General features: G+C 34.6%; 1 protein-coding gene and 1 long non-coding RNA gene across 4 annotated transcripts; one reads left to right on the forward strand and one right to left on the reverse strand.

Annotated features, from left to right (window-relative positions):
- Positions 1 to 134: 134 nt before the first annotated feature.
- On the forward strand, positions 135 to 6,482 carry cdv3 (CDV3 homolog). Of its 3 annotated transcripts, none has more exons than XM_023326568.1 (5): positions 135 to 570; positions 2,144 to 2,238; positions 3,316 to 3,452; positions 3,592 to 3,754; positions 4,647 to 6,482. In XM_023326568.1, the coding sequence occupies exons 1-5, from the start codon at positions 385 to 387 to the stop codon at positions 4,771 to 4,773; spliced, it is 708 nt and encodes a 235-aa protein (XP_023182336.1). In that variant the 5' UTR covers positions 135 to 384; the 3' UTR covers positions 4,774 to 6,482. The 3 variants fall into 3 exon arrangements, with proteins under 3 accessions (XP_023182336.1, XP_005798588.1, XP_023182337.1); XM_005798531.2 differs by having other exon boundaries at positions 2,162 to 2,238; XM_023326569.1 differs by having other exon boundaries at positions 2,165 to 2,238.
- A 3,877-nt stretch (positions 6,483 to 10,359) lies between these two features.
- LOC111606178 lies at positions 10,360 to 14,345 on the reverse strand. Its single transcript, XR_002751941.1, has 6 exons — positions 14,233 to 14,345; positions 13,805 to 13,861; positions 12,311 to 12,343; positions 12,050 to 12,115; positions 10,520 to 10,587; positions 10,360 to 10,444 (listed from the first exon to the last, which is right to left on the reverse strand). It is a non-coding gene; the product is annotated as an uncharacterized LOC111606178 (long non-coding RNA).
- Between the last annotated feature and the right edge of the window lie 12,144 nt (positions 14,346 to 26,489).

Consider the following 26,489-nt stretch of genomic DNA (forward strand, 5'->3'; position numbering starts at 1 on the left):
AATAACAATAATCATATAGAGAACAACAACAATAATAATAATAATAATAATAATAATATTTTATTATTATTATTTATTTATTTATAGTCTTTTCTCTAACAAGCATGACACACATCCGGGTCATAGTGGAAGTCTTTCCGGGAGACGGCACAGGTTTGTCAGATATCCCGTGCATGGCATGGTTGACAGGATAGTCGGCGATTGGGGCGGGATAACTTCTTATACATTAGTCTATCCACTTGTTACAAAAGTTAAACATAAAAATCAGAACTAACTCGATCTCTTCCAGTCGTCTCGCCAGCTGTCCTCACTCTGCGGTCGCGTCTTTTCTCTCTTGTCATTGCTCGGGTTAGCTAACTAACGTTAACGTTGCTCTGTGCGAAAATGGCGGATGTACAGTCAGAGAAGAGTCTGGATGATTTCTTTGCTAAGCGGGATAAAAAGAAGAAGAAAGAGAAGGGCAAGGGGAAGGAGACCACGACCGGGCCCGCGGCGGCCGCCGTGAAAAAGATGAAGAAAGAGAAGGAGAAATCTGCGAAAAACGAAAACCAGGACGCTCAAGTGGAGAAGGTAACCGACGCTGCTGATGCTGTTCGGGGGAACTTTTTGTCTCGTACCGGTGTCGTGTCAGATTTGGTTACCAGAACGGAATCCGTGCTTCTGGAAGTGTTGATGAACGAGATTTTATTTTGTACTATGTTATATTTGAGTGTCACGAGTGTACATTTTACATGATTAGAATAAATCTCTGTTAGTGGCTAACATATGCTTGCCAATGGCGCACATTGTGACAGGATACCAAAGCAGACATGACACCCATGTAATCCCTACCTCTAATACTTTTTGATGCAATAACTGAGCTGTCTAAACACAGATGCATCATCATAAATTAGGATATCACTGTAAAGTTAATTAGTTTGTTTGGTACATATAGAATAAACTCATGTCACCTAGCGTATAGCAAATGAAAACCTCAAATATAGTTAATCAGAAAATTTGGACATTACAAAAAATGTATAAATAAAATAAAAGGGATTGTAGCAGACTATGGCTTACACAGTCGTGTTGCCTAAAGTTATTGCATAAGAAGATGGTTGTTTTATAGAGTGCTCCACCCAAGAATATTGATAGAAAATTGAGTGGAAGGAGAAAGTGGGTTTCTGTCAGAAAATGTTCATTTCAGGAATTTGGATTAGTTTCTCAAGCTATGACTGTGGTTGGTGTCTGTTCTCCAAGAGTCAACAAACACACAGACAAAGCCAAGACATGTTCTGCAACTGTTGCAGTTAGGTAGCCACACCTGAATATGGAGGAGGTTTAGGACAAAAACAAATAAAAATCACAGAATTCGTATCAGGAAAAATTCAGTTATGAAGCAAAGGTCTGAAAATAATTTGGTTTTTCAGTGTCTCTAATCCTCTTTTGTGCCTTAGCTAGAGGAATTAAAAATGACTCACTTGGGTTAGGAGCAAAAGAGCTGAACTTTTCTTCTGAGGTTCATTGTCTCTAGAGAATCTAAACAAAACGAAGGCCTCTGTTAAAGCAGCTTGGGTGTTGTTAATGACTCAGCTGTGCTGCAGACCCATTACCTCCATGCCACTCAGCATTGATCCAGTAATTCATACAAACAGAGCTTCGACTAAGTATCGATTGAACACAATGTACTGTGATTCGACATGCTTACCATATCGGCTGTATTAAAAATCCTTTTATTGGGTGGTGAGTAATGTTCTGGGGAAAATGATTATTGCTTTATATCAGCTGTAGTCCGTAATAATCAATATTAACTGAAATAAATGCTAGGAGTATAGTGAACAAAGTCTAATAAATCCCTACAAGATAAAAGTTAGACCTGTAGAATTGAATTACGTACTGAAATTTTTTTTAGGAAAATAGCCTGCATGTTGCTTGATATAGGAAGTAATTTTGGATCTGATTGGTAAAAGAAATTACAAGATTATTCCTACATTATGGGTTTTTTGTTACTACGTTATATCATGGGAGTTTATAGTTTTGCTGCCTGTAATGATTGGGGAGAAGATCTGATTTATTTATCAATTAAACTGTCTCAATTCTTTATCTGGTTGGTTGAGCATTATTTTATATTCATATCTCTGTGATGTAATTGTAATTTTGTATTGAGTGCTGTTTTACTGCAAAGGAGGACGAGGAATGGAAAGAGTTTGAGCAGAAAGAAGTGGACTACACCGGGCTTCGGCTCCAGGCTTTACAGATCAGGTGAGAACAAAACAAAGTGTTTTCAGCTGATGTTAGTTTAGGATGAATCCCTTTTTCCTTAGAACTTTATCCAGGTAGTTGTTAAAAATGTTTATTGAGAAATAGGACATTTCTGGTGAATAAATTCACAGGACTTGATGAAGACCGGGGTCACTTTTTAATGTGCTTGCTGTCTTTTCATGCCTTCCTATTTCCATTTAGTACCTGAGACAAACAGCTTTGTTCACTTGGACTTAAATCCTTAACATTGTATATTTTGATGTAAATACAGGTAAAAATCGCTCAAATCTCACATTATTTAACTGAATATGTCATTAATTTTTGTTTGGATTTCATTTGAGACGTGACAATATCTATGAAAGGTCAGATTATGACCTCTGATCAAACTAATATAACTTTAAGTAATGTTCTGGTGGAAGATGGTATTTTTGGATTCTTAATACCCACAGAAAACAGAAGTGGGTGTTGAAGCAGCTACTAAACATGTGCAAAAACATTGTCTATGAAACATCTAAAATTGCAAAGTATGAAATGGAAAAAGAGTGGAATGACCCACTGAATATGCCCACATGTTATCAGTTAGACATGTGTTATTATTTTTTTATTCTGTATAAAGTAGAAAAAGCAAACACTCTTTCTCTTAAAAACAAACACAGTTTAAAACAGACTTCTTCAGGACACCAGTGACATAGAATATGAGTTTATTACTAAACTTCCCACATTAACTGCATTTGATGATTTTCGCAAATCAATTTGATGCTCTAATGGAACCAACAGAGAAGAAAATAGGAAAAAAAACAGCAATTGTTGTTACAATAAATCAAAATTCCTATCACAATGGTAAATTTTTCACTGTAACAATAAACTGTGAACATAAACGTTTCCAACAAAGCCTAAATACATCTGTTTAATTTGATGACTGCACCCAGCCATCAAGTGAGAGACCTGGTGATGGTAGTCTGAATAACAGCCTTCTAGTTTATTGCTTCGTCACCAAATACTCTGGAGCAGGTTGCTTTTTATAGCCCACTATTTAATAACCTGTTAAACAACTGCTGAACCTGTGATTGTTTGCAGTGATGAAAAAGAGGAAGAGGAGTATGAGAAGGAGGAGATAGGAGAGGATGGAGAGATCATTCTGGTCAGCGGAGACAAAGTGTCCGGTCCCTGGAACAAATCTGGCGCTGGTCCTCCTCCTGCTGCTTCACCTGTGGGTGAGTAAGCTGCTCTGTGTGTAACCAGCAATAAAAGTACATTGACTGCATTTAGGATTTGTCTAATCTAAGATTTTGACTTTTTTGTTGAATCATACTAAAAGATAATTGTTTTTGTTTTTTTCCCCTATTGGTGCAGAGGAAGAAGAGGCGCCTGAAGCAAAGCCTGCAGGAGTCTATCGTCCTCCAGGTGCCCGACTGACCCCTAGCAGAAGAGTCCAGAACCAGGGTCCGCCTGAGATCTTCAGCGACACACAGTTCCCCTCGCTGCTGTCCACCGCTAAGCACGTCGAGACTCGCAAGTAAGCAGAGAAATGAGGCTGGAACAATTAATCAGATTAATCGTGATTATTGAAATATTCTCTTCTAGTTTAGTAATCAATTAATCGTTAACAGTAGACTAAGAAAAGGCCATTTGCTGGGAAAAAAAAAATCTTTTACCCAAAACTCGTCAAGTAGGAGTTTTAGCTTTACCTGGATCAAATCCACTGAAGGAAAACTACATTGCTTCATTTTAGGCAATAAATGTTTATGCTCTTATTTGTTTTTCTTATTTAAAAAAAGGAATGTGTTTGCCTCATTTAATGTATTTCTAATATTCCATTTAAAAAAGCTTTGGAAAAAATCTACAAAAATAATTTTTTTTAAATCTACTGAATGTGCCCTTTTTTAATCAATTAATCATGGAAATAATTAATGGAATAATCACTTACTAAAATAATCATTAGTTGGCATTTATTATATCGTTCATCATTTATTATGATAAGATTCTTACGAGACGACTGCTGTTTTATGTTCTCACATGTTAAAAAAAATTATATTTCCATATCGCTATGATAAGTTTTACTATTTTCTCCACAGGTTGTATCATGATAACATCACCAAATTTGAAAATATGGTTAAGTGAATTTACTGTGTGCATTTCAGTGATAAAAATCACACTACTTTATGCGTCTGGTGTCTTAAGAAAGTGCATTACAAATATGTATGTTTTTTAAACGCAGTATTGCTATTATTGCTGTGTCATGCAGTCGCAGCCACACAGTCACCTAAAGACATCATAAATAGTTCTTATTGCCACTATTATCACAAAATATTAAGTCCATATCCCTTACCCCTAGTTGCAGCCCTAATCAAGACGTTGAGGTCAGATTGACGGTTTCACCGACTTTTATTTGCCGTTTTCTATCTCAGAGACAGAGAAATGGAGAAGACCTTTGAGGTTGTGAAACACAAAAACCGTGGCAGAGAAGAGACCGGCAGCACCTCCGTGGAGCACTTGCAGCTCGACAACCAGTACGCCATCCTGGGGGACAAGTAGAGCTGCGTTCCCAATCCCCTGCCCCCTCTCTCCCCCAGCACAGTTCCCCCTCGACGGAAGCTGAACTCCAGCTGTGCTGGCTGCAGTCCTAAAAGATCTCCTTTTGCCGCCACCCTTTACACCACTCACTCACTCACACGGTCATACACAACACCCCCTGCAGACACACTCCCTTTAAATAATTCACTCAACACGGTTTGGTTGGCAAAACTAGAGGATTGCATCAGAAGGGGCTGACGGAAAAGGGGAATAAGGAAACCCGAACGTGCGACGCTGCAGCAACAACAAACAGAGAAGTAGTTGCCCTTTGTGGATTGTTTTCAGAGCAGCAGTTGTGTGGCAGAACTTCTCTGAACTTCAACTTGCTTTGACAAAGCCACAGAGGATCAAAGATGACTTTAGGCACGATGATCTTACAAACTTCTGTGAAAATATCTATTTTTTTGCAAGATCTTTACAACCCGGCCACACGTGGTTATATTGAGGTGTGTTTATGTGTTGCGTTGGGGCTTCGAGAGGCGGGGAGGGATGCTACGGCAGCGGCACAGCTGGTGGCGACGACATGGACCGAGCTTTTTCTGTGTTGCTGTGGTGGTTAAAATAGGCGGAGCTAACAACGAGCTCCTCCCACTTTCCTTCCACATACAAGCCGGCCTTCAGGCTCTTTGATTTAGAAACTTTAAGCTTTTTTTTTCCCAGTTCATTCGTTGATGATGACACTGCAAAGATCTACAAACACGAAGCGATAAGTTGCATTTCTCATTTAGAGTTTCTATATAAAGTGGCCTTATTGATGGAGAGCGATTGTCATCTGAAGGGTTGTCTGATAGGCCGGTTTCTGCCTCTGGATCGAACCACTTTCATCAACTAAGGGGGGGGGATCAAAGCAGGAATGTAGTGCTGTTGTAGTTTGCCTGATGATGAAGATGATGATAACAACTACTAACTCTTTCATATCCAATGTTTGAACATACTGCTCCTTAATTTTTTTTTTCTTCCACCATCTGAGAAAGAATAATTAAAGCTTGTTTCTAATCCTGCATCGTTCGGTTTTGATAACAAACGCTTCGCTTTGGTTTGACACCAGGAAGTCACAGCCTTAATATTGGGTTTTAATTAAGGCTTTTCATAGGTCATCTGGGGTTTAGTCCTTTTTGAAATCATGACGTTTGTGAATAATTTGACATCTGGAAGCATTCGGTGATTACCATTTGTGTCTCCCCCCTAAAGTGAGTAATATTCTGTCACAGAACAGCAGCAACACCAGTTAAAATGCACAATTATTCTTTGGAGGATTAATAATATTTTGGATTTATGTACTTCCCCCATGAAAGTGAATACCTTTACAACCCGGAAGAAACTAGATCATATCCATGTTGAGAAGCTGATAATTTTATTTTATTTTTCTTTGACCTATTTACAGAAAAGTTATTGTTAATCTATGAACCCAGAGGCTTGTATGAACCCTTCTGTTCCTCTCACAAAAACATCATTAACTCCCATGTGGTCTCATTTAATCAGAGTAGGTGTTCCTGTCTTTCCCTCTTGTGTTTGAGCAGATGATTAATGAATAAAAGTTCCAGCTCTTTGGAGAAATAAGAAAAAAATATCACATGATCTTATACCAAGCATATTAACAAATTAAAAAATAAAGTTTTCTCTAAAAGCTGACTTATAATTTGTTTAAATACATTCTTTCAGCCATTTGATATGCCTCTGTGCTTGGTTTCTTTTATCTGCTTTTGCTGGTCTTTTTTTTTTTTTTTAGCTAATTCTTGCAGTGAGATTCTTGATTACACAACAAAAACACCAATCAGGCACAACATTATGACTAGGGAAGAAACAATCGTGATCGTTTATTGAAATTGCCAACTTATTTAGTAATTGGTTTATATTAACTAAAGTTTACAGAATTTGCTGAAAGAGCAGAGCAGTAATAAAGACAAAAGTGAGCAAAAATACACACATTTTGTATTTAAGATACAGAAAAATATATATTTTAAATTATTTACAGATAATTCAAAAATAATTATCTGTAATTTTTTTTTAAATTTTTAGATAATTGAAAAAATACATATCTGTAAATATGTTTTGTCTATAACTCAAGTTTATTCGTATAGCACGTTTCAGCAAGATAGTTCAAAGTGCTTTACGTCATAAAAATAAGTGGAATAGTTTGAACTTCACCTGGTTTAATTTCTGTAAAACAAAAAGAAATCTCTTAAGCCTGTGATAATCCTAAAAAATAATTGACACATTATCTTTACGTTTATTAAGTCAAGCAGGAAGAGCTGAACTTTTTACACGTTAAAAGTATTTTTTAGCTGCAGATCCGTCCTTTGCTACATTAAAGGAATGCAATGTTATTGTGTTTTAGGCAATAAAATGTTTCTTTTATTATCTTAAAAAGTAATTAGTTGTTCATTTACATATGTAATGCACTTCTAATATTGTATAAAAAGCTTAAATGAAAAATCTGCAGAATGTGCAATTTTTTCATCTAATTGATTAATTTGTCACAAGTGATTAATCAACTTCAATGCTCACCCTAATTTGGAAAACCAAAGCCTTACAAGAGAGTGGTCTTTTTGTTTTGCTTGATTGGTGATGTGTACAATCAGTGTTTTCAGGTCATCCTTCACAGGAACTAGTTCTCAGTTCAGTTCAGCCAGGTTAAAATGAATCCGTTCATGTTCACTTATACATTCTGAACTGGACTGGCAGTTCCAACATCAACCAGTTCCTCTTTATCAGATCTTGTATGAAATAAAATTTAAAAATATATTCAGTTGTGCCCATAAGTTTACATACTGTACTCTGGTGGGAGTTCTTGACTGTGTAGCCATTTTTCAGACAACATAAATGATAACACAAAAACTTTCTTGTCACTCAGTTAGTGGTTGGAAGAAACCATTTATTGTCGAACAACCGTGTACCTTTTTCAAATCATAAAGACCCTGATTTGAGCGTCCAGGTTCAGCAAACTGCATCATTGAAGGTGAGTAAACCTCATGAATGTGTTTTTTTACTTACTAAAAAAAATCTTAAGCTGTTTTCCAGATGTCCCAAACAATCGGAAAGGGGATTCATCAGAGAAAATGACTTTACCCCAGTCCTCAGCAGTCCACTCCCTGTACCTTTTGCAGAATATCAGTCTGTCCCTGATGTTTTTCCTGGAGAGAAGTGGCTTCTTTGCTGCCCTCCTTGTGACCAGGCCTTGCTCCAAGAGTCTCCGCCTCACAGTGCGTGCAGATACACTCACACCTGCCTGCTGCCATTCCTGAGCAAGCTCTGCACTGCTGGTAGCCCGATCCCACAGCTGAAACACTTTTAAGAGACGGTCCTGGCGCTTGCTGGTCTTTCTTGGGCGCCCTGGAGCCTTTTAGGCAACAATGGAACCTCTCTCCTTGAAGTTCTTGATGATGCGATAGATTGTTGACTGAGGTGCAATCTTTCTAGCTGCGATTCTCTTTCCTGTTAGGCCATTTTTGTGCAGTGATAACTGCACGTGTTTCTTTTGAGATAACCATGGTTCACAGAAGAGAAACAATGCTGCCAAGCACCAGCCTCTTTTTCAAGTGTCCAGTGGTGTCATTCTTACTTAATCATGACAGATTGATCGCCAGCCCTGTCCTCATCACCACCCACACCTGTGTTAATGGAGCAATCACTGAAACAATGTTAGCTGGTCCTTTTAAGGCAGGGCTGCAATGAAGTTGAAATGTGTTTTGGGGGATAAAGTTCATTTTCTAGGCAAATATTGACTTTGCAAGTAATTGCTGTTACGCTGATCACTCTTTTTAACATTCTGGTGTATATACAAATTGCTGTTATAAAAACTGAAGCAGTAGACTTTGTAAATATTTGTATATGTAAATATAACATTTGAATCATTCTCAAAACATTTGGCCATGACTGTATATGTACCATTTTGTTCCTGTATTGTAAAACAACGTTTAAAAACTAACTTAATGGGAAAACTGCCGTGATGTCCTCTGCATCGTCAACAACATTTTAAAATCCAAGTTGTAAAATTGCAATAGTCTAGTTTATTTTCCCAGAAAACTCATTCTCTCTAGGAGCTCGGTGATTATGGAAGTATTTTGAGTCTATTTTCCCTCCATAAATGATCATCTTATGCCGTTCTTGCATATAAGATACGAAAATTGGCAGGAGACTGATGATATTTTTGTGAAGAAACTTCCACTCTTGTTATGCCATTTTGTTGTTTTTATTTAATAATAATTTCTATTTAAAAAAAGTAAATTAAGATTCTATTGTCACAAAAGTTGATCAAATCTAATCGTTTTTGCGCATATACAAGTAGGCCACAAGATGGTGCTGTTGTTCACCGAGGAAAAACGTTTATCTAAGCGCGGGAATGATAAACAGCTTTCATTTAAACATCCAATTTAAGATAGTTTCTGTAATAGAAGCCAGTTAAATGTTCATTACTTTAATATCTGGAAGTGGGATTAATTTATGTCAAAATATGTTGCATGTGTCTGTTGTAGTTTTGTTAATGTTATGTTTTGTCAGAGCTTGCTTTATTTTGCAGTTTATTTTCAGTCTTGTTTAATCCATGTTTTCCATCCTGTTCAGCTGATGAGAAATATTGGAAAACATGTATAAAAATGGGAATATTATCAAGACGAATGTGTGATTGCACGCCAACTTACCAGGGACTGAAACATTAACATTTAAAGTGAGACAATCTTCTGCTGCTAGTAAAACAATTGGTTAATTTTGTTTTCAGTGCCATCTGGTTGAATATTTCAGATTTTTATCTTCTTACCCCAAAGCAATGCAAACATTTTAATCCCTCATGACTCACTGTGATCTCACAGTTCTGTCCTTTTGGCTAAAACTGTGTTTTTGTACGTTGAATTAAAAGGACACCTGGAACTAGTCTGCTGCACCTCTGGGTGAGTAAACTGATTTCAACACTGTTTGTTTTTCAAAGAGTCCAGGAAAAAAGCACCGGCTTCGATTGGGGTAAAGGTTCATGAAAAAGCCTCCTAATATCTATTTTTCTTTCTGGAAAGCAGAAAGACGTAAGACAAAAAACAAATATGCAGCATTAAGTTAAAGAGTTTGGCCTAATGTAAAAAAAAAAATCTATGCATATTTTAGCAGGAAATTTAACTTGCAACACTATTTACCAGCAATAAAAAATAATAAAATCTTCATGTGAGTCAGTTGTAACCTGAATATTAAAAAAAAAATGTCTGAAGGTAAATACAGTCCAGTTACAGTTTACATTATAGTTATAACAATCAAATCTTTCAGATCCAAAGTTTAATTTTGCTGTTTATAACATTCATCAAGTTTAAAATGTCTAATATTTAACTTTTCTCTATATTATATTAATGTTTCCATGCTTAGTTTAAATGTGAAAACAAACTAGTTCCTAATTAAGTTGCTGTTTGAACCCTTTATTATAAGTTATTTATTTTTGTTAGAGCAGATACAATTTTTAACACATTTAAACTGTGCATTTTAATCCTGATATCAAATTTTATTCCTACTCACAGCATTTTGTTAATAACTTATTATATGTAAATAATTCTCACTCTATTCACAAAATACACTTCAATGTTTTATTTAAACTCATAGCTTGAATTTAGGAGCGTGTATTCCTCTCCTTGGATTCCTTTTTTTTAGCATTTTCCTGCAGAGATGAGATTAAAAATCAGATAAAATACTTTACTCTGTGTGTTAATACTGAATTGTGGGCAAACATTACCTGGTCCATGTTTCACTTTGTTGAGAATGGAAAACATTCAGTCAGACCAGATCAGATTTTTCTCGGTTCTGGAATGTTAAACACAAAACCCCACCTCACTTTCTCCATAGATAATACTTTGTAGTATTTTAATCACACAGAAAAAATTACTTTATATTCAGAATGGCACTTTCATTTCTAAAAAGATTAATAGTCAGTCAATAGAGATGAATAATATAATATTTACTGAGATGCTGATAAAAGAGATAATAAAGAACAAATGCAGACTTTTTGGTGATGAATTATATGGCTGCAATAAATAAATAATAAATTATATGATAATTGTGAATGGCTAAGAGTCACTTAGCCATTTTTAACAGCCTCATAGAGGATGCACTCAGTGCGAAATAAGATGTGGCGCTACTATATATTTTTACATTTTTTCTCCTACAAAAATGTAATTTTATTGCTCATTTTCTAAAATCAATTTAATTAACTGGGATGTGCAGATCAAATTAAGGCTCATCTGCACATCCCAGTCCTAACAAGCATATCTTCCGGTCATTTATGCTTTATTATTATGATGCTTTTCATCTAAACTGTAAAATAAAGCTGTATTTATTTATTTTTTTCCACACTAGACCATTGCCCAGTTTGCCTTGTTTATGTCTCGTGCCTGTTCTGATCATGTCATTAAGGTCCAAAAGAAAATAGTCAAAGAAATTAGAACATTTTACCTAAAACTGAAAACAAGAGTAAGTGATGTTACCATAGTAACGGCTGTATAAAATAACTCCTCCTGGATATCTTAATTCCTTCTCTACCTTTTAACTTAGCACCTGTTGTTGATCAGCTGCACTTTGTTTATGGACCTGAAATTGCAACAAATACTTTAATTTAAGATATAAAACAAAATGATTCCTAAAGGTTTAATCTGAGCAAAAGTAGCCATTACGTCAGAAAAGCTAAAAAATTAAAAAAAAGGAATTTCCACCACTTAAAAACATTACAAAAAACCAATTTACCTTCTTTGAGCTTAATATAAAGACATAAAGAATAGTTGATGGTTTTTACTCAGTGTTTGATGCTAAATCTTGGTATTAAAAAACAGTTTTCATGTAATCCTCCCAAAATGAGTCGGACATTTTTTTTATTACTGAATTTTAGGGATTTAGTGTTTTAAGTACTGACATGGAAAGTGGAAACTTAATTTTGTTCATGAACTAATTGTTATTTCAAATGTTTTTGAAACTAGTAGAAATGTCAACATGATTATGTAATTAATTAATTTATAAAAGTTAAATCTACCCTAGCCTGAGTGTATTTAGCTAAATAACTAATTGAATTTTATGGGTGATGAGCAGAAATAGAAAACTTTCATTTGAAAAAAGCTATAAAAGTGAAAGTTTATGCTCATTAGAAACTATTTTGAATCTTTTTCCCGAAAATTTTTATAGTGTAAAAACGAATTCTGACTGGTTATTTATTTGCATCTTAAATTCAGCAGATTAAGGTTATGACTTCCTTTTTTCCTCTCAAAATGCTTCTTACCTGGTTTTCATCAGGATTTGGAGGAAAATAAATCTTGCCTTGAATTGGAATCCGTATTCCTTCCAACTGGCAGGTGAAGAAAGAAAACGCAAGAAAAAGATGTAATATTCCCCCAAAATATGCAGAATATTGACTTAATGTTAATATTGAAGTGCAGTCTGCATGCACTTACTTTGGCGTCTTCATCTTTTGTCTAACATTTCTAACTTGGTTTCATCAACATTACGTTTTAATAATTTGGTAAAATCCAAGTTTACCTACGTTTTTGGTCGTGTCGTTGGTTTCTAGTGGGTCCTAAAACAGATGGAAGAGGACAAAACAGAAGAGAAACCATATAGATTTAAAATATATAGACATGTCGCGTCACTAGAGTTTTGTTTTAAAAAATAAACTTTACATTTTGATCAAAGCAACAAAGTAATCAAAACAATCAGTCCCTCTGGGATGTTGCAGTGTTTTCTTCTGATTGTTGCGGCCTAAAATTTCAGTATGAAGTAACTTTTTCAAAAAGTTGAAGTCATAATTTCCCTTTTTTAAGCCTTATTTTATTAAAAGTTGATAAAACAGCCCCATAATATGATGCTGCCACCACCGTGCTTCGTAATTAGGATGCATCCCAGTTTTTCCTCCAAATGTATCTATTTTAGTTTCATCAGGACATGTCTCCAACAATGTGATTATTTCTCTCTGTGTGAATTTGCAGACTGTAATCTGGCCTTATGTGTTTCTTTTGGAGTGATGGCTTCATCACTGCTGAGTGGCCTTTCAGCCCATGGCTGTATATTTATCAGCTTCAGTAACATTTTCACAAGGCTTCCTGATATCTTGGCTGATTTTATTTTATTTTTTTCTATTTTCCCATCGTGTCAAAATAGAAAGTAGTGAGTTTCAAGTCTGGCCTTAAAATACTTCCACAGAAGTTCCTCAGATTAACTCGGATGTGTCAATTTAACCTGAAGTTTGTGGAGGGAAACTCAAAAACTTTGACCCAAATCATATAATTACAACAGACAGTTACCTGACCAAATATATGTAAACTTTTGAATTTAAAGAAAGTACAAAAGAGAAAAATCTCTAAAAATGTTCTAATTTGGGAAATAGAAATAAATTTCATATTCCAGCTGACCTAAAACAAGAGAAATTTGGTCTGATTTAACTTCAGACAATTAGGAAAAAAATGTGTGTTTTTTTATTTGGTGTGTAAATATCTTATTTCAGCTCTAAGTGCTGCTGATAGATTTCTTCAACAAAAAAAAAAACAGTCAATGCTGGAATTGAATCAAAAGATTTTTTTTTTCCAACAAACATTTGTTCAAGTGTGTGTGCTGCCTTATGCAACCAGATAAATACAGCTTTTCTTTTATTTTTCCTTTTGACAAGTTTGTATTTTCACTTCAATTGCACATGATAAATTTAAAACAATTTTCTAAATGATTTTTGTAGTTTTTTTGCTCTCATTTTTTACATAACAAAAAAATAACAGTTTTTTTTTTAGAATGAATTAAATAAATTTTGAACATAATGTGAAATATGTATTACTTTCTTGGAGGTTAGATTTCAACAATTGTTACCTACAAATCAAAAGTTTTGAAAACAATTCACTTTGATTCAAATGCTGATTTTTGGGAAAACTGAACAACATTAATTTTGACAAAATAGAGCAGAGACCACAAAATGAAACCTAAATTTGCCATGATAATAAAAAAAAAAGATAAAACATTTAACAGTAAAATTAATTTCTGGCATTCTACCCACAGTAAAGTTGCTTGTCTTGTTCGCTCCTTCCAGCGGCAAACAAGAACCTGGAAGTCCCTGAAAAGGTATTTAAATACAAATTAGTTTAAGTAAATATTTAATTCTGGTTTTTAATTTCAATCTTTAATGTGTTTTACTAAACAGGATTGCTTCTTTTTTTTAAATCGAGGAGCTCTGAAGCAGCATAATCATTAATAATTCATTTGATTTGAAATAGTTCTCAGCTTAATTTAAGAATAAGAGACAAGAATGAAATGTTTAAAAATAAAATATTCCCACATTGGGTAAGAAAAAGAAAAGTTTGTGAAGCACATCCAGGGAAATTATGTAGGAAATTAAATAAGAACATATCAGAATTATTTCCGTTGACTGAAATAATCTACTTAAAACAATAAGAGGTGTGTGTGCGAGTGTGTGTGTTTACTTACAAATGGGCATGGACTTGCAGTGACGTATGCAAAGAAACAAAGGAAAAGTAAAAATCCTCTCATGTTGAAAACTTTCTGTCTTGCTGCACATCTGCTGTGGATTATCAGTGCACGGAGGTTAAATTAGATTTACCTTTTTACTTCCTATCAAAGTCCAAGTCAGGGTTTTTTTATTGATTTTTTTTCTCTCCTGAAAGTCAAACATGTTCTCTCTGAATAAGCAGACTCCATGTCTTTGATGATCAAACTAAACGTTTTTAGCTTAGAGCTGTTGCCATTTGGATATGTAATCGATGGCGTTAAGTACAAAAATCAGTTGCGATCAATGTTTTAATATTTTTCAAATATTTTTGTAATAGTGTTTTCAGTTGATGCATAGTTTTTATAATTCCATTTTTTTCCATTTTCATAAAATAAATGGACTTTTGATAGCTTTAGTTCAGGTTGAAATTAATTAATTCACTTGTTATATATTTTAAATTAAGCTTAGTTACAAATTAACTACTTATTGCGTCTTTTTCTGAGAGTTATGATGATCTTTACTGGGTCTCCTGCTCATAAACTTTAAAAACCTCCTCAGTTTAAATTCATTTTGAGGTTTGGTGTTTGACACATCAATATTCTTGCAGAAAAAGCAAAGGCGAATGTGGATAATCAGTTTTAGACTTTCCTGAACTGAACCAACATTATCAATAACAGCTGAACTTTGTCTCCCATGCATGAACACTCAGGTCGGCGCTCACCTTGAGGAAAACCCTGCTGCTCTTTCTGCATGCAGTATTCAAGGTTTGTCTTTACTGAACATTAAATGTTCACCTCCGAATAGAAAAAGCTCATTTAGTTCAGTTCAAAGTTTTCAAACCTCACACACCAATGCAATACTGGACCTTAGATGGTTTGTTCCTCTCTGTAATAATTTCACAAACAAATGGATTGAAACAGGACAAATAGCAAAGATAAATTTCACCCTCTATCACAAACAGTTGATGCAGATTATGATTTTTTTTATTATTATTATTTTAATTAGGTCAACTTCAATGATTTAAGCTGTTAGGTGTAACATGGTACAAATATTCATCTTTTAATAACGGGTCTTTAATTTCATAGTAACTAGATTCACATCTATTCAATGAATTTTATTCAAAACCAGACGTTGGTGCTCACAGATCTGCTTGTTAAATAATTTCATTAAACTTTTCTGAATATAAAAGTATTTGAAAGAGGATTTATCCAGATCCTGCTTCACTATTTTTTTATTATTATTTTTTTTTTATTTTATTTTGTCACCTGGAAGCTTTTCTTTGAACAAGGCAAATGTGCAAATCCCTGATTTTAAGTTTAAGATCTACAAAGATTACCACATCCCTTTCCTGCAAATAAAAACATTTTATTTGCTTCATTAAAATAATACATCGTTGGTTTATTGTAAAACAGGTAAAATACCTTTTTTTGTTTACTTGCATTTAAATAATATTATTTTGACCTGCATATACCTCTAACTTGAAGATTTTGGCCCACATGACAAAGTTTGAACACTTCTGCTCTATTCCAAGCAAATAAACAACAAGAAAAGCCTGTTTATTGCTCATTTGCAATTTGAATATTGTACACAGTAATAAAAATATGATGATATATTGTGCAGCCCAGATGTATCTCTTTCTATATAAAGTCAAAGTTTGAAACTGGTAGCTGTACGGTCAGATGTGTCATCCGTGGTGAAATATTTTCATCTGAATTTTAAATCTGAACATACTGATTTTTTGTTTTCAAGTATTAATCAGTTTACAAATGTCTTTGGGTTCTAAATAAAATAAAAAGAGCCAAGTCTGTTTTTCTTTATTAATACTTTTAGCAAATTTAGCCTTAGATTTTAACCATTTTATAAATTATACTCACACCCATGCATTACCTTACCGTAACCTTTTACCATGCACATAAACACATAACACTTCTTTCACAACAAATGTTTATATTTTATTTAGAGATGATTGCAGCCTCTGCAGGAAGATTCGTGGTCTTGTTCATGTTTCTGGGCATATTTCTGTAAGACCTCAGCTTTGCGTCTTCCACTGGTTCTGCTATTTCTGGGAAAAACAAAAGATACTTTCTTCATTAATTTCCACATGTACAGATTTTACAGATCAGTTATTTTCTATTCTGTAACACAAAAGATAGCTGGGAAACTTTCATACCTGCTCCTTGTTTTTTTCTGATTCGAAACTACCACCGCTCTTTAGAGGGTGCCAGATGTTAGGGTGAGTCTGTAAATAACAGTAGAGTTCAGTTAATGCCACATAAAATATGAACCATAAATACGTCTCTAAATAGCGAAAGATTATCGCTTTATGCTGCTAATGTTTTTGCTTACCTGCTTTGTGGGCTCAGGGATTGGCGGGGCTGCACTGGGAGCCTGAAAGTGGAGCAATGATTATTTAAATAAAAAAAAAATATCAGATCAGTTATTTTCTATTCTGTAACACAAAAGATAGCTGGGAAACTTTCATACCTGCTCCTTGTTTTTTTCTGATTCGAAACTACCACCGCTCTGTAGAGGGTGCCAGATGTTAGGGTGAGTCTGTAAATAACAGTAGAGTTCAGTTAATGCCACATAAAATATGAACCATAAATACGTCTCTAAATAGCGAAAGATTATCGCTTTATGCTGCTAATGTTTTTGCTTCCCTTCTGTGTGGGCTTAGGGATTGGCGGGGCTGCATTGGGAGCCTGAAAGTGGAGCAATGATTATTTAAATTAAAAAATATTAACCATTAAGTCCAGTTCTTACTATGGGTATCACTATCTTGGTATTTGAACATTTCAACTTGGTTTAAGTTTCATAGTTTTTGCTATTTGGCGACTACATGAGCAGAAGATAATAATTATAACCTTTTGGTAATTTTGGGAAAATCAAAGACAGTTTTCAATAAGAATCCAGTTACAATTATGATTACAGGTAAATAGAAATACTGGAGGTCCAAAGTGTGGCGCAGGGGCCATTTGCAGTCCTCTGAGATAATTTTGTGAGGCCCAGTTCAAGACTGGTCCAAATTTAGCCCTCTGGCGACATTTATTTATTTATTTATTACTAACAAAGCTGCGGTGTTTAGGGGTCTACTTTAAATTTGGTGATTTTCGCCAGCAATGCAAAAGGTTTAAAGGAAAGTAAGACTGGTCATTAATTAATCTTCCCATCAATCATTATTCGCTCACGTTTCTAACTTTATTGTACATATAAAGTCAATCCTTCTTACAGCAGCTTGATACTCCTTGGTTTTCCCCTAGAATAAGGGACAGCAAAACAAAAATATCCAGAAAAGTCAGTGAGATTATTTTAGTCAGTATTTTAGGAAACTGATGGGTTTTACGTACATTTCCACTGGGAGGATTTGTTTGTTCTGCCGCCTAAAATAAAAGAAGAAAATTTAAGACAAACATTTATGCATGTTTTCATATTTTTAGTGTTACTGTTGGTTTGCTTGCATGAATGTGGATTTTGGATGACAAATAAGTTAAATTTCAATCTTAAAGTAGATAAATAGTTTTTTTTGACAAAATGTAACATGAACCAGAAAACAAAACATACATGTAAAAATCATAACTCCAGTAAATGCAAGTCAAATTGTATTTACTTTTTGAAGACCAAGAAAAGAAACGGCATGTTAAATTTGAAACATTGTCCTTAAAATCATCTTGCATTAAAAATGAATATACTTTTACACTAGTATTGTTGTTTGTTTATATAAAAAATTGTGAAAATAAAATATTGTTTTATATTGAAAGGTAATTATCACTTCTGTTACAATTTGATAAATGGGAAATAATCAATTTAGTACTAGTTTTTAACTGAAAATATCCCAAATGTTCTTCCAAATAATCCATCCTGAAAAACATTGAAACAGTAACAATATTTTCTGTAAATACTTACAGTTGATGAGTTGGTTGTGGAGTTGGATCCATTCAGTGGTGCTGTGGCTGTTGCGTTAAGCTGCAAATTTAATTCAAAAATAATCATTGGAAATAATTTTCCTGTAGTTTGCAAGCAGATTAAATTACTTTCTAAATGTTAAAATGTAGAAAATGGAAGTAAATTAGATTAAATCTAGATTTTAAATCACATCTATCCCTCAGAATATGCAATAAAACACAGAATACCTGAAGCAGTACATTTCATAGTTTTCAGTTTTAAATTTACTAAATTGCAAGGAGTCCATCTTAGCACCATTACCATATTATTTTTAGATATTTAAGATTTTACAACATTATCAATGAAGGTCAGATAATCGAGAGTAAAAAATTTTATTAATTTTTTTTTTCTAAGTTGTGTCTGTCAGTTCATTGGTTAAAAAAATTAAATGGGACAGAGTAACATAAATCCTTTCTTCATGATAAACTATTGACTATGATGTCCAATTAAAATGTTTTTTTGGTCTGGCCAAAACGCAGTTCCTGTGTGAACAAAAGTCAACAAAACATTAACATTTTACTGTCCCAGGTCATGAAAAAAAAAAAAAATTAAATCTGCTGACAGAGAAACAAAATGTACTTTAATTAATTTTTTTATAGTTATAAGATAAACTGCCATATTTGCTTCCCTTTTTCAATAAATATTTGGGCAAAGATTTGTCTAAATATATTTTGATGTCTTGTTTGGTGTCCAAATTATATTAGAATTAAAAATGTCCATTAATAATGATAGTAATAGTTTCTTACCTTGCTTTCATCACTGTTTCCTTCACCATTAAGATTCGTGCTTAGAGGGTTCCAGTTGCTCTAAAGTGGATTTGCCAAGAGCGTTGAAGATTGTTAGATACAGATTTTAACAACTTTATGATTATTTTTCAGTTTCTACGTTAAATATGACAAATAGTTTGTTTACTTACCCTTCGTTGACGTGTGGTTTCAGGGGAGGCGGCCCTGCAACGCTGGACATGAAAATACAATAAACTTACTTGGAAAAATATTTAACATTTTTATTGTTTTTGTAATTGTTCTGTTTTTGGAGACATTCTTTCAAAAAGAAAGAAAAAAAGAGACTCTAAATCTCTTTTTTCTGGTTAAATAAAGGTTATTATAACTAATATTATTCCACTATACTACATGGCTGTAGTGTCAATCCTTTCCAGCCGCTTATAACAACTCTGAAAATTAAATTGAACTGAGTCTGAGGATATATAGTTTACAAACGCTTCACATTACGTTCTGACCCTTAAACATTTTCACAAATATTTTTCTTTACCTTGCATTTTAATGTCAAGGCTTCAGCAGCCACAACCCATCCAAGGAGACACAGAAATATTACAGCTCTCATCGTGAAACTTGTCAGTCTTCTTCTTCTACATTTGCTGTGTTGGATCAGTGCAGGGAGGTTTAGCTTTTTTCCTTAATTCAAAGTCCAACTCTGTTATTTGTTTGTAGCTTTCTGTTGACTTTGCTGAAAGTTAAACATGTCGAATCTATAATCAGAGCAGCTGATGATCAGTGAATTTGATCCCAACTGAAATAAAGACTGCTAGAACAGTAATTGGATTGGAAAATTGATTATTTCACTAACTGAACAGTTAATTAAATCTTTATGAGCTTTACCTTTTTGAGTTAAAATTGACTAAGATCGGTTTGCCTTGCAGTCCAGCTCTGAAGTGTCATTGGTTGAGCAACCGCATATGTAACAACCTTCTCCTAAAAAACAACAAGCAGATTAGATTAGATTAATCTTTAATTTAATTCCTTGAGCTGAAGCTGAAACACTTAAATGAGTTGTTTTGTCCAACGTATGTAACTCTGAACTAAACACATTAAATAAATGTAGTTTCTCTCGTGTTAATAGCTATTGTCGTGATTTGTGGCGTTGAGAGGTTAAGTTATAAAGTTTCTGCTTCAATTTTTGTTTTCTGTCAAAGTCCAACTAACTGATTTTTGCCTTTTTAGTTTATTTTTGTTGGTTTTTTCTTAAGAGTCAGGCAAACAAAGGGGGCTTAATAAAGTAGACGGTCATCAGATATATTTCTTTTTCAATAATTCAATAAAAAAAAAAAACATTTTAGAAATAGAAGTTTCAAAGGTTTATTTGTTAGTAGGGATGATTGTCTTACTAAAAACAAAAAGTATTTAGTAGCATAAGACCAATACATTTTTAACACAGAAATGTCGTTCTACTGAAAAGTTTGTCCATATACTCTAGAATATTTGCAGTCAGTACTTGGTTGGGTTTCAAAAAAAACATTCCTGAAAAATATAATCAACACTTGATATTGCATACAACTAAAATTTTACACCTTCATAATAAAAGACCGCCGTACCGCAAAATGTTGTAATTGTTCAAATTCACCACCAGATGTCCCTGTAGACACACAATGAACACTTTCTCTCACTCAATTTTGCGGACAGACAATTTACATTAAGATATCGTGGGAAAGTGGTGCAGTGTTTAGTTTTTATATTAACCTTGAGATGAACCAAAGCAATTAGAGGTGAACCAGCTGTAGTTTTCCAGATTAATTCTGGATTTTTGGCAACTCTGAGTTCTTGTTAACAAGATAACAACATAGTAAATGGATTCCCAATGAGCAGCCAGTCCTAAAAGAAAACGACAATAAAAGTACTGCTTCACGTAGCCGCCATTTTACTGTGACAGAGCAGTTTGGGTGATGCTATAATACGGTTTACCAATAAATAATGGGGAAAAGTTGGTGTGTTAGCACAAGCTCACCATCAATTGAATGCTACATATATTTTGATAGCCACACTATTAATTCTCTAACCCAAATCACATAATGTGCTACTTTGAAGGACCCTACATCAGACAATTTGATGTTGAGATTAACAGCTCTGGAAAAAACGAAAAGTCCACTGCACTGAACAAATTGAAAACCTCATAGTTATTCCACCAAATGTTGATTCTGAACTCTTCCTGAGTGAAAACATTAGTATTGTTGTTTCTAAATCAATATTAACTTGTCTTCTTTGCATTATTTGAGGTCTGAAAGCGCTGCATCTTTTTTGTTATTTTGACCATTGCTGATTTTTTCCAGATAAATACTACATTTTTGTTTGGGATTTCAGCGACATGTTGTCAGTAGTTCATAGAATAAAAGAACAATGTTCATTTTACTCAGACAGATACCTATAAAAAGTAAAAAGTGGTCTCTTAATTTTTTTCCAGAGCTGTATTTAAATAAAATATAACAGACACCATCAATTGAGCTCATTATTTCATCACCTCTAATTGCACAACAACTATAGAATCAGACATACGCTGATTAATGTGGCATCCATATTTACCACCTTAATCACAGGGTGTTGTGTGTGAAGGCATGTTTTCTTTTGCAAATGCAGACTTAACTGTTGCATTTGAGACTTGTGGTGTAAATGAAGACTGAGATTTTGTTTCATATTAACAAACACATTTGTGAAACGGTGGAGAGTTTGTGATGCTGTTGTCCTGTTTCTGGTCCAAATAGTCTGGGAACTGTGTTGCTTGACTTAGTTCCATTAAATCTCTGGTTTCCAGACTCTAAATCAACTTTTTAACAACATGGTTCATAATTTTGAACCAGTTATTATGAGCACATTTACCAAACCTTATTTAATAAGTATACTTAAATTAAAAGTTTGACTTTTCAAAATGCTCTTAATGTGAGATTTTGCTGCTGCAACAGTGGTGAACTATTATGCTTCCTTGAACAGGTTAGAATCGGTCTATGGTCTGTACAAAACGTGTTCACTACAGTTTTAGCACAAAATGATTCTTAAATAGATTTCAGTCTGCTCGGTTCTGCATATTTTTAGCTTTTTTCTGAAAGAGCTGCTTTAGGCTCTCTTTTCACTTTAGATCTAAATAAACTGCTGCTGGCCACAACGCCCTCAAATCAACATTGGAAGTGGCTCCAAACCGATGCTCAAATATACAACTGTAGGTCTTTGAAAAGCATTAGTAGAGCCTCCTGCAGAGCCAACAAGAATGCAGCAAGTAGTTTCTGAATGGTAAGTCAATAACAAAACACTTGTCTTTTCCAGCTGGCATTTTACAATGCATACAGCAGTAGAACCAGCTGACCAAACATACTGGAGCTCAGCTGGAGTTGTTAGGTAAAGGTGCAGTTCCCGTCAAAGTGACTCAACATTCAGGAGATTTTCAGAACGGCTCATTTTACTGATGCCAAAAAAATTTACTTATTGGGGGAAAAAATGACCTTGTGTTTCTTTTTAAGTGCTTTAGCTGTTTCTCGAAGCACTTGAGACCTAGATGGAAGCATAAAAATTTGCAAAAAGTGAATTTTGCATAATAGGCCCCTTTTTTAAAGGCCTTTTACACGTCTTTACCCGGGGTGCCAGTAAGTGTGAAGAACTTTGTGTTTAGAACAGCATTCTTGATGCTAATCTGTGCCCCATTAAACAAACTGCTGCAATGTTGACCAGTCATGAGCCTTTTGGCTCAGCTCCTGCTCTTGTTATCGCAGCCATTTCTGGTGCCCTAGATGTTGATCGTCTAGACGTCGCCATTGTCTGCTCCGCTCATCTACTTGTGCCAAGAGTAAATCTCATTAACAGCGAGAAGGCTTGGAGGGACAGAGGCTCACCCACGGGTTCTCTGTGAGTAACTACTAAAAATAGAGAAGGAAGGTGATTACTATAAACTAGGTCTGTGCCTACCTCTGAACTCTTAACCTTTAGTTGCTTAATTCTCTCTGACATGCTGATAAGGAAGGAGTGCAGATGGTAATGACACCAGGTTCTGCACACCAGGTTCCAGCACTTAAACTGGCTTAAAGATGTGCTTCACCAGAACCACCAGATGGCAAATTGAGTTTGTAATTTAAAAAAAAGCTGAGATAATGATGCCTTCGCTTTACAATTAGAAACTCAGCAATTCTTCTGGTTGCACTCAAAAGGTTCACAAACTTTATATCTGAATCACATTTACAGGGTCAGAGTTGCCCTTTTACGCAATTCAGACCTAAAGCTGATTTAAAGTTTTTATGTTTAAAGCATAACACAAGTAATTTGTAGAAATCAATTTTGACATTAAATGTTTTTTGCATTTTTTTGTCATTAAGGCTTTTTGTAAAAGCATTGAAAACATGCAAGGGGCTGAATACTTTTCATAGCCACTGTAGTAAGCAATGGTGCTGCATCGAATATTTCAGCTCTGAACTATTCATCGTTTCCCTTTTTGCCAGATTAAAAATATCTTTTGAAAATAACCTTTATCCATTTTTTAATTAACCCCATATTTATGCAGTAAATGTTAAAAAAAATTTCTATTGGTCTGATAAGGTGACCCATTATGCTTCCATGAACAGGTTAGGATATGTCTGTGGTCTATACATCCATCCATCCATCCATCCATTTTCTGTTCACCCTTGTCCCTAATGGGGTCGGGAGGGTTGCTGGTGCCCATCTCCAGCTACGTTCCGGGCGAGAGGCGGGGTACACCCTGGACAGGTCGCCAGTCTGTCGCAGTGGTCTATACAAAACATGTTAATTACATTTTTTGCATAATATCATGAGATTTTGAGCTCTTTTCATCGTCAAACTGGGTGTGACCAGCAGCTTATTTGGTTTTACTGTTTACTCTTGCTCATGTAAATGGCTGCAAACTGTGCACAATTCAGAAAACTGTACATCTTTGAAAAGCAGAAGCGGAACCTCCTGCACGACCAGCAAGAATGCAGCAGGTGGGTTCTGGATGGTATGTCAAAAACAAAACACTTGGTTTTTTTCCAGCAGCCATTGTACAGTGCATGCAGCAGTAAAAACCAACTGACTAAATGTGCTGGAGAGCATCTTGGGTTGCCCTAGTTTGGGATTTTCCAGACAACAAAAAACTTTAAGTCTTTGTCAAAAAATGACTGGATGTTTTTCAAGCACTTGAATTGTTTTTGGAAGCAGTTGAGTTCCATATGAAAGTACAAAAACATGCAAAATATACATTTTACATAACAGGTTCATTTTTGTAATGTTTTCAACCAGCTGTAAGTGGAAAATGATCATACATTTTTGTAAACATGCATAATTTGTGTTTATAGCCGCTTTTACTGAGACAGAAATACTTTTATTTCTTTGTAATTTACCTCTATTTGCTGATGAGTTTTGTATATATTGAATATTGCACAAATTGGGACATTTAAGTTTTTTCTTACAGAAAAAGAGGATTTCCTGACTTTCTCTTCAACACTGTCTTTTTTATGGTTCTTCTGACTTATTACAAGTCTTAAAACTTTTTTATCTTGGGACTTTATCTGCTTTTTGACTTGTTTCCAATCCACATTGAGAGTAACTAAAGCTCTCTAAAAGTTATAAGAAAGTCAGATTGGAAGTAAATCTAAATGTGATGTTGCTCTTAGGAGGTGCTGAGTAAAACACTGTTAGCCAGTCATCAAATACTGGTTTACTGGTTTCCTTCTGGGGTTTATTTTTCCTGTATTAATCACTTTCCACCACAGGTCCACTTTTAACACATCTGTCATTAAGACCGGTAAACAGGAAGGCAAATTCTTCCAAAATGGGGTCCTCTGTGTGGAAACTGGAGCCTGGTGAATGTTGTTGAACAAGTCCAGACTTATAGAGCAAAACATGCAATTCAGACACAAGCTCTGGTTTCCAGTCTGTATTTAGCTTCCACTCTCGACCTTTAGTCTGGATACTGGGCTGGAGTCTTCTGTACTTTTTGACCCACCAGGCTCAACCCGTTATGCCTTCACACTACAAACCCGACTTCTTAAGGTACAAAGAACCCTTTCTGTCTCATTGACATGGCAGCAGAGGAAACCTCTGGTTCACTAATCTGGTTATAAATAAAAGTTTCAAAGGTTGAGATTCCTTTATGAGGTTACATTCCAGCTTTTGCTGAGCACATTTCTGGTGAGAACCTCCATTTAATGTCCAGAAAAGAATAAAAAATTCCAAACAATGGAATGCATGCACCTCAAAGATGTTGTCTCAGTGACATTTCACCAGAAGACAAATCCAGATTAACAAGAATATATAAAATAAAGACATTTTGAAAAGTTTGAAGGATTCTGTTGCTCTTTTTTTATATTGCAAATGAGTCATGAAATTGTCATTGTTACCATATATGGGCAATCTGCAGTTTGGAAGAAAATGTCAGTTTTCTGTTAGCCATTGATTTGCTGGTTTAATGGGAGTTGCCCAGGGCAGCATTAGAATGGGGGCAGAGGATACACAAGCACCATATATAAATACAAATATAACTTATCTGTCAGTTGTACCTTGAAGTTTTCTATTACCCTTATGCATGTACACATTCATAAAGGATCTCCTTGTTGCAAGCCGGCTTTGCTGTTGTATTATAGTGTAGATTTAAGATATTAAACTAAAACATAAACTATTTTTCATTTTTATAAGGCTGAACAGCAGATGTACAACATTTTAAATAGTTTTTGTTTTATGTTGGAAATAATAAATACCTAAAATCACCATGTTTTAACTTGCACTGATGCCTCCAATCGTTTAAGGAGGCTCTGTGTTGAGTATTTTCAACATAAAGCTTACTATTTGATAACCTTGTTTGTTTATTTTAGGAAAAACTTAAATAAAAGTACTTATCTTTGTCCACATGTTCTTTTCCATATGTATTTATGTGGCAAAAAAGAGGAAAGAGTAAATGGAGCCTCCTATAATCGGACCACCACCACTGTATGCTTTTATTTTTTTATTACTGTCTTTTATTATCTATTTAATCCCACCTTATTTTTTTCAAGCGCCGGAGTATAAATAATAATTTTGAAACTGCGAGGCTTTTATGGCCTCATTTATGCAAAGAGAGAGGGGGGAAAGTATACATTTTTTTCTGTGTAATACCCAACTTCTGCCAGCAAGGGGAGTATTGTAATTTGGATGTGGGCGGAGTCAAACGCTCTCTTGGAAAGATGAGGCCGTCCTACACTCTGGGTGTTGTTTGTCCCGCAAAGTTTATTTCTTTATCAAATGAAATTTAAATGTTACCCCGCTTTAGCTACTAAAATAGAAAATTACCCTTTTTTATACATATGAAAAACAAAAAAACCAATTAGCACTATTTTTGTCTTTATTTGATACGCAACATTTGTTCTATATCCTCTCTTTTTAAAAACAAAAACAAAAAAAGCGTTTTAAATTCAGTGTTACCGAAATTTAGTCAAACATTATAACTGTAACAAAAACCGTGCAGGCTAAATTTAATCCTCTGCGATACACGCATTCTCTTCCATTTCAGGAGCTGGCTGTGCGCACAGATTAACGGCGTTACGGTATTTGGC

The sequence above is a fragment of the Xiphophorus maculatus genome, chromosome 21 (genome assembly GCF_002775205.1).
Source record: "Xiphophorus maculatus strain JP 163 A chromosome 21, X_maculatus-5.0-male, whole genome shotgun sequence".
NCBI lineage: Eukaryota > Metazoa > Chordata > Actinopteri > Cyprinodontiformes > Poeciliidae > Xiphophorus > Xiphophorus maculatus.

Coding starts and splice junctions, on each gene's coding strand:
- cdv3 (XM_023326568.1), top strand. CDS start 385: ATGGCGGATGTACAGTCAGAGAAGAGTCTGGATGATTTCTTTGCTAAG. Junction 571..2,143: donor AGGACGCTCAAGTGGAGAAG/GTAACCGACGCT, acceptor TTTTGTATTGAG/TGCTGTTTTACTGCAAAGGA. Junction 3,453..3,591: donor TCCTGCTGCTTCACCTGTGG/GTGAGTAAGCTG, acceptor CTATTGGTGCAG/AGGAAGAAGAGGCGCCTGAA.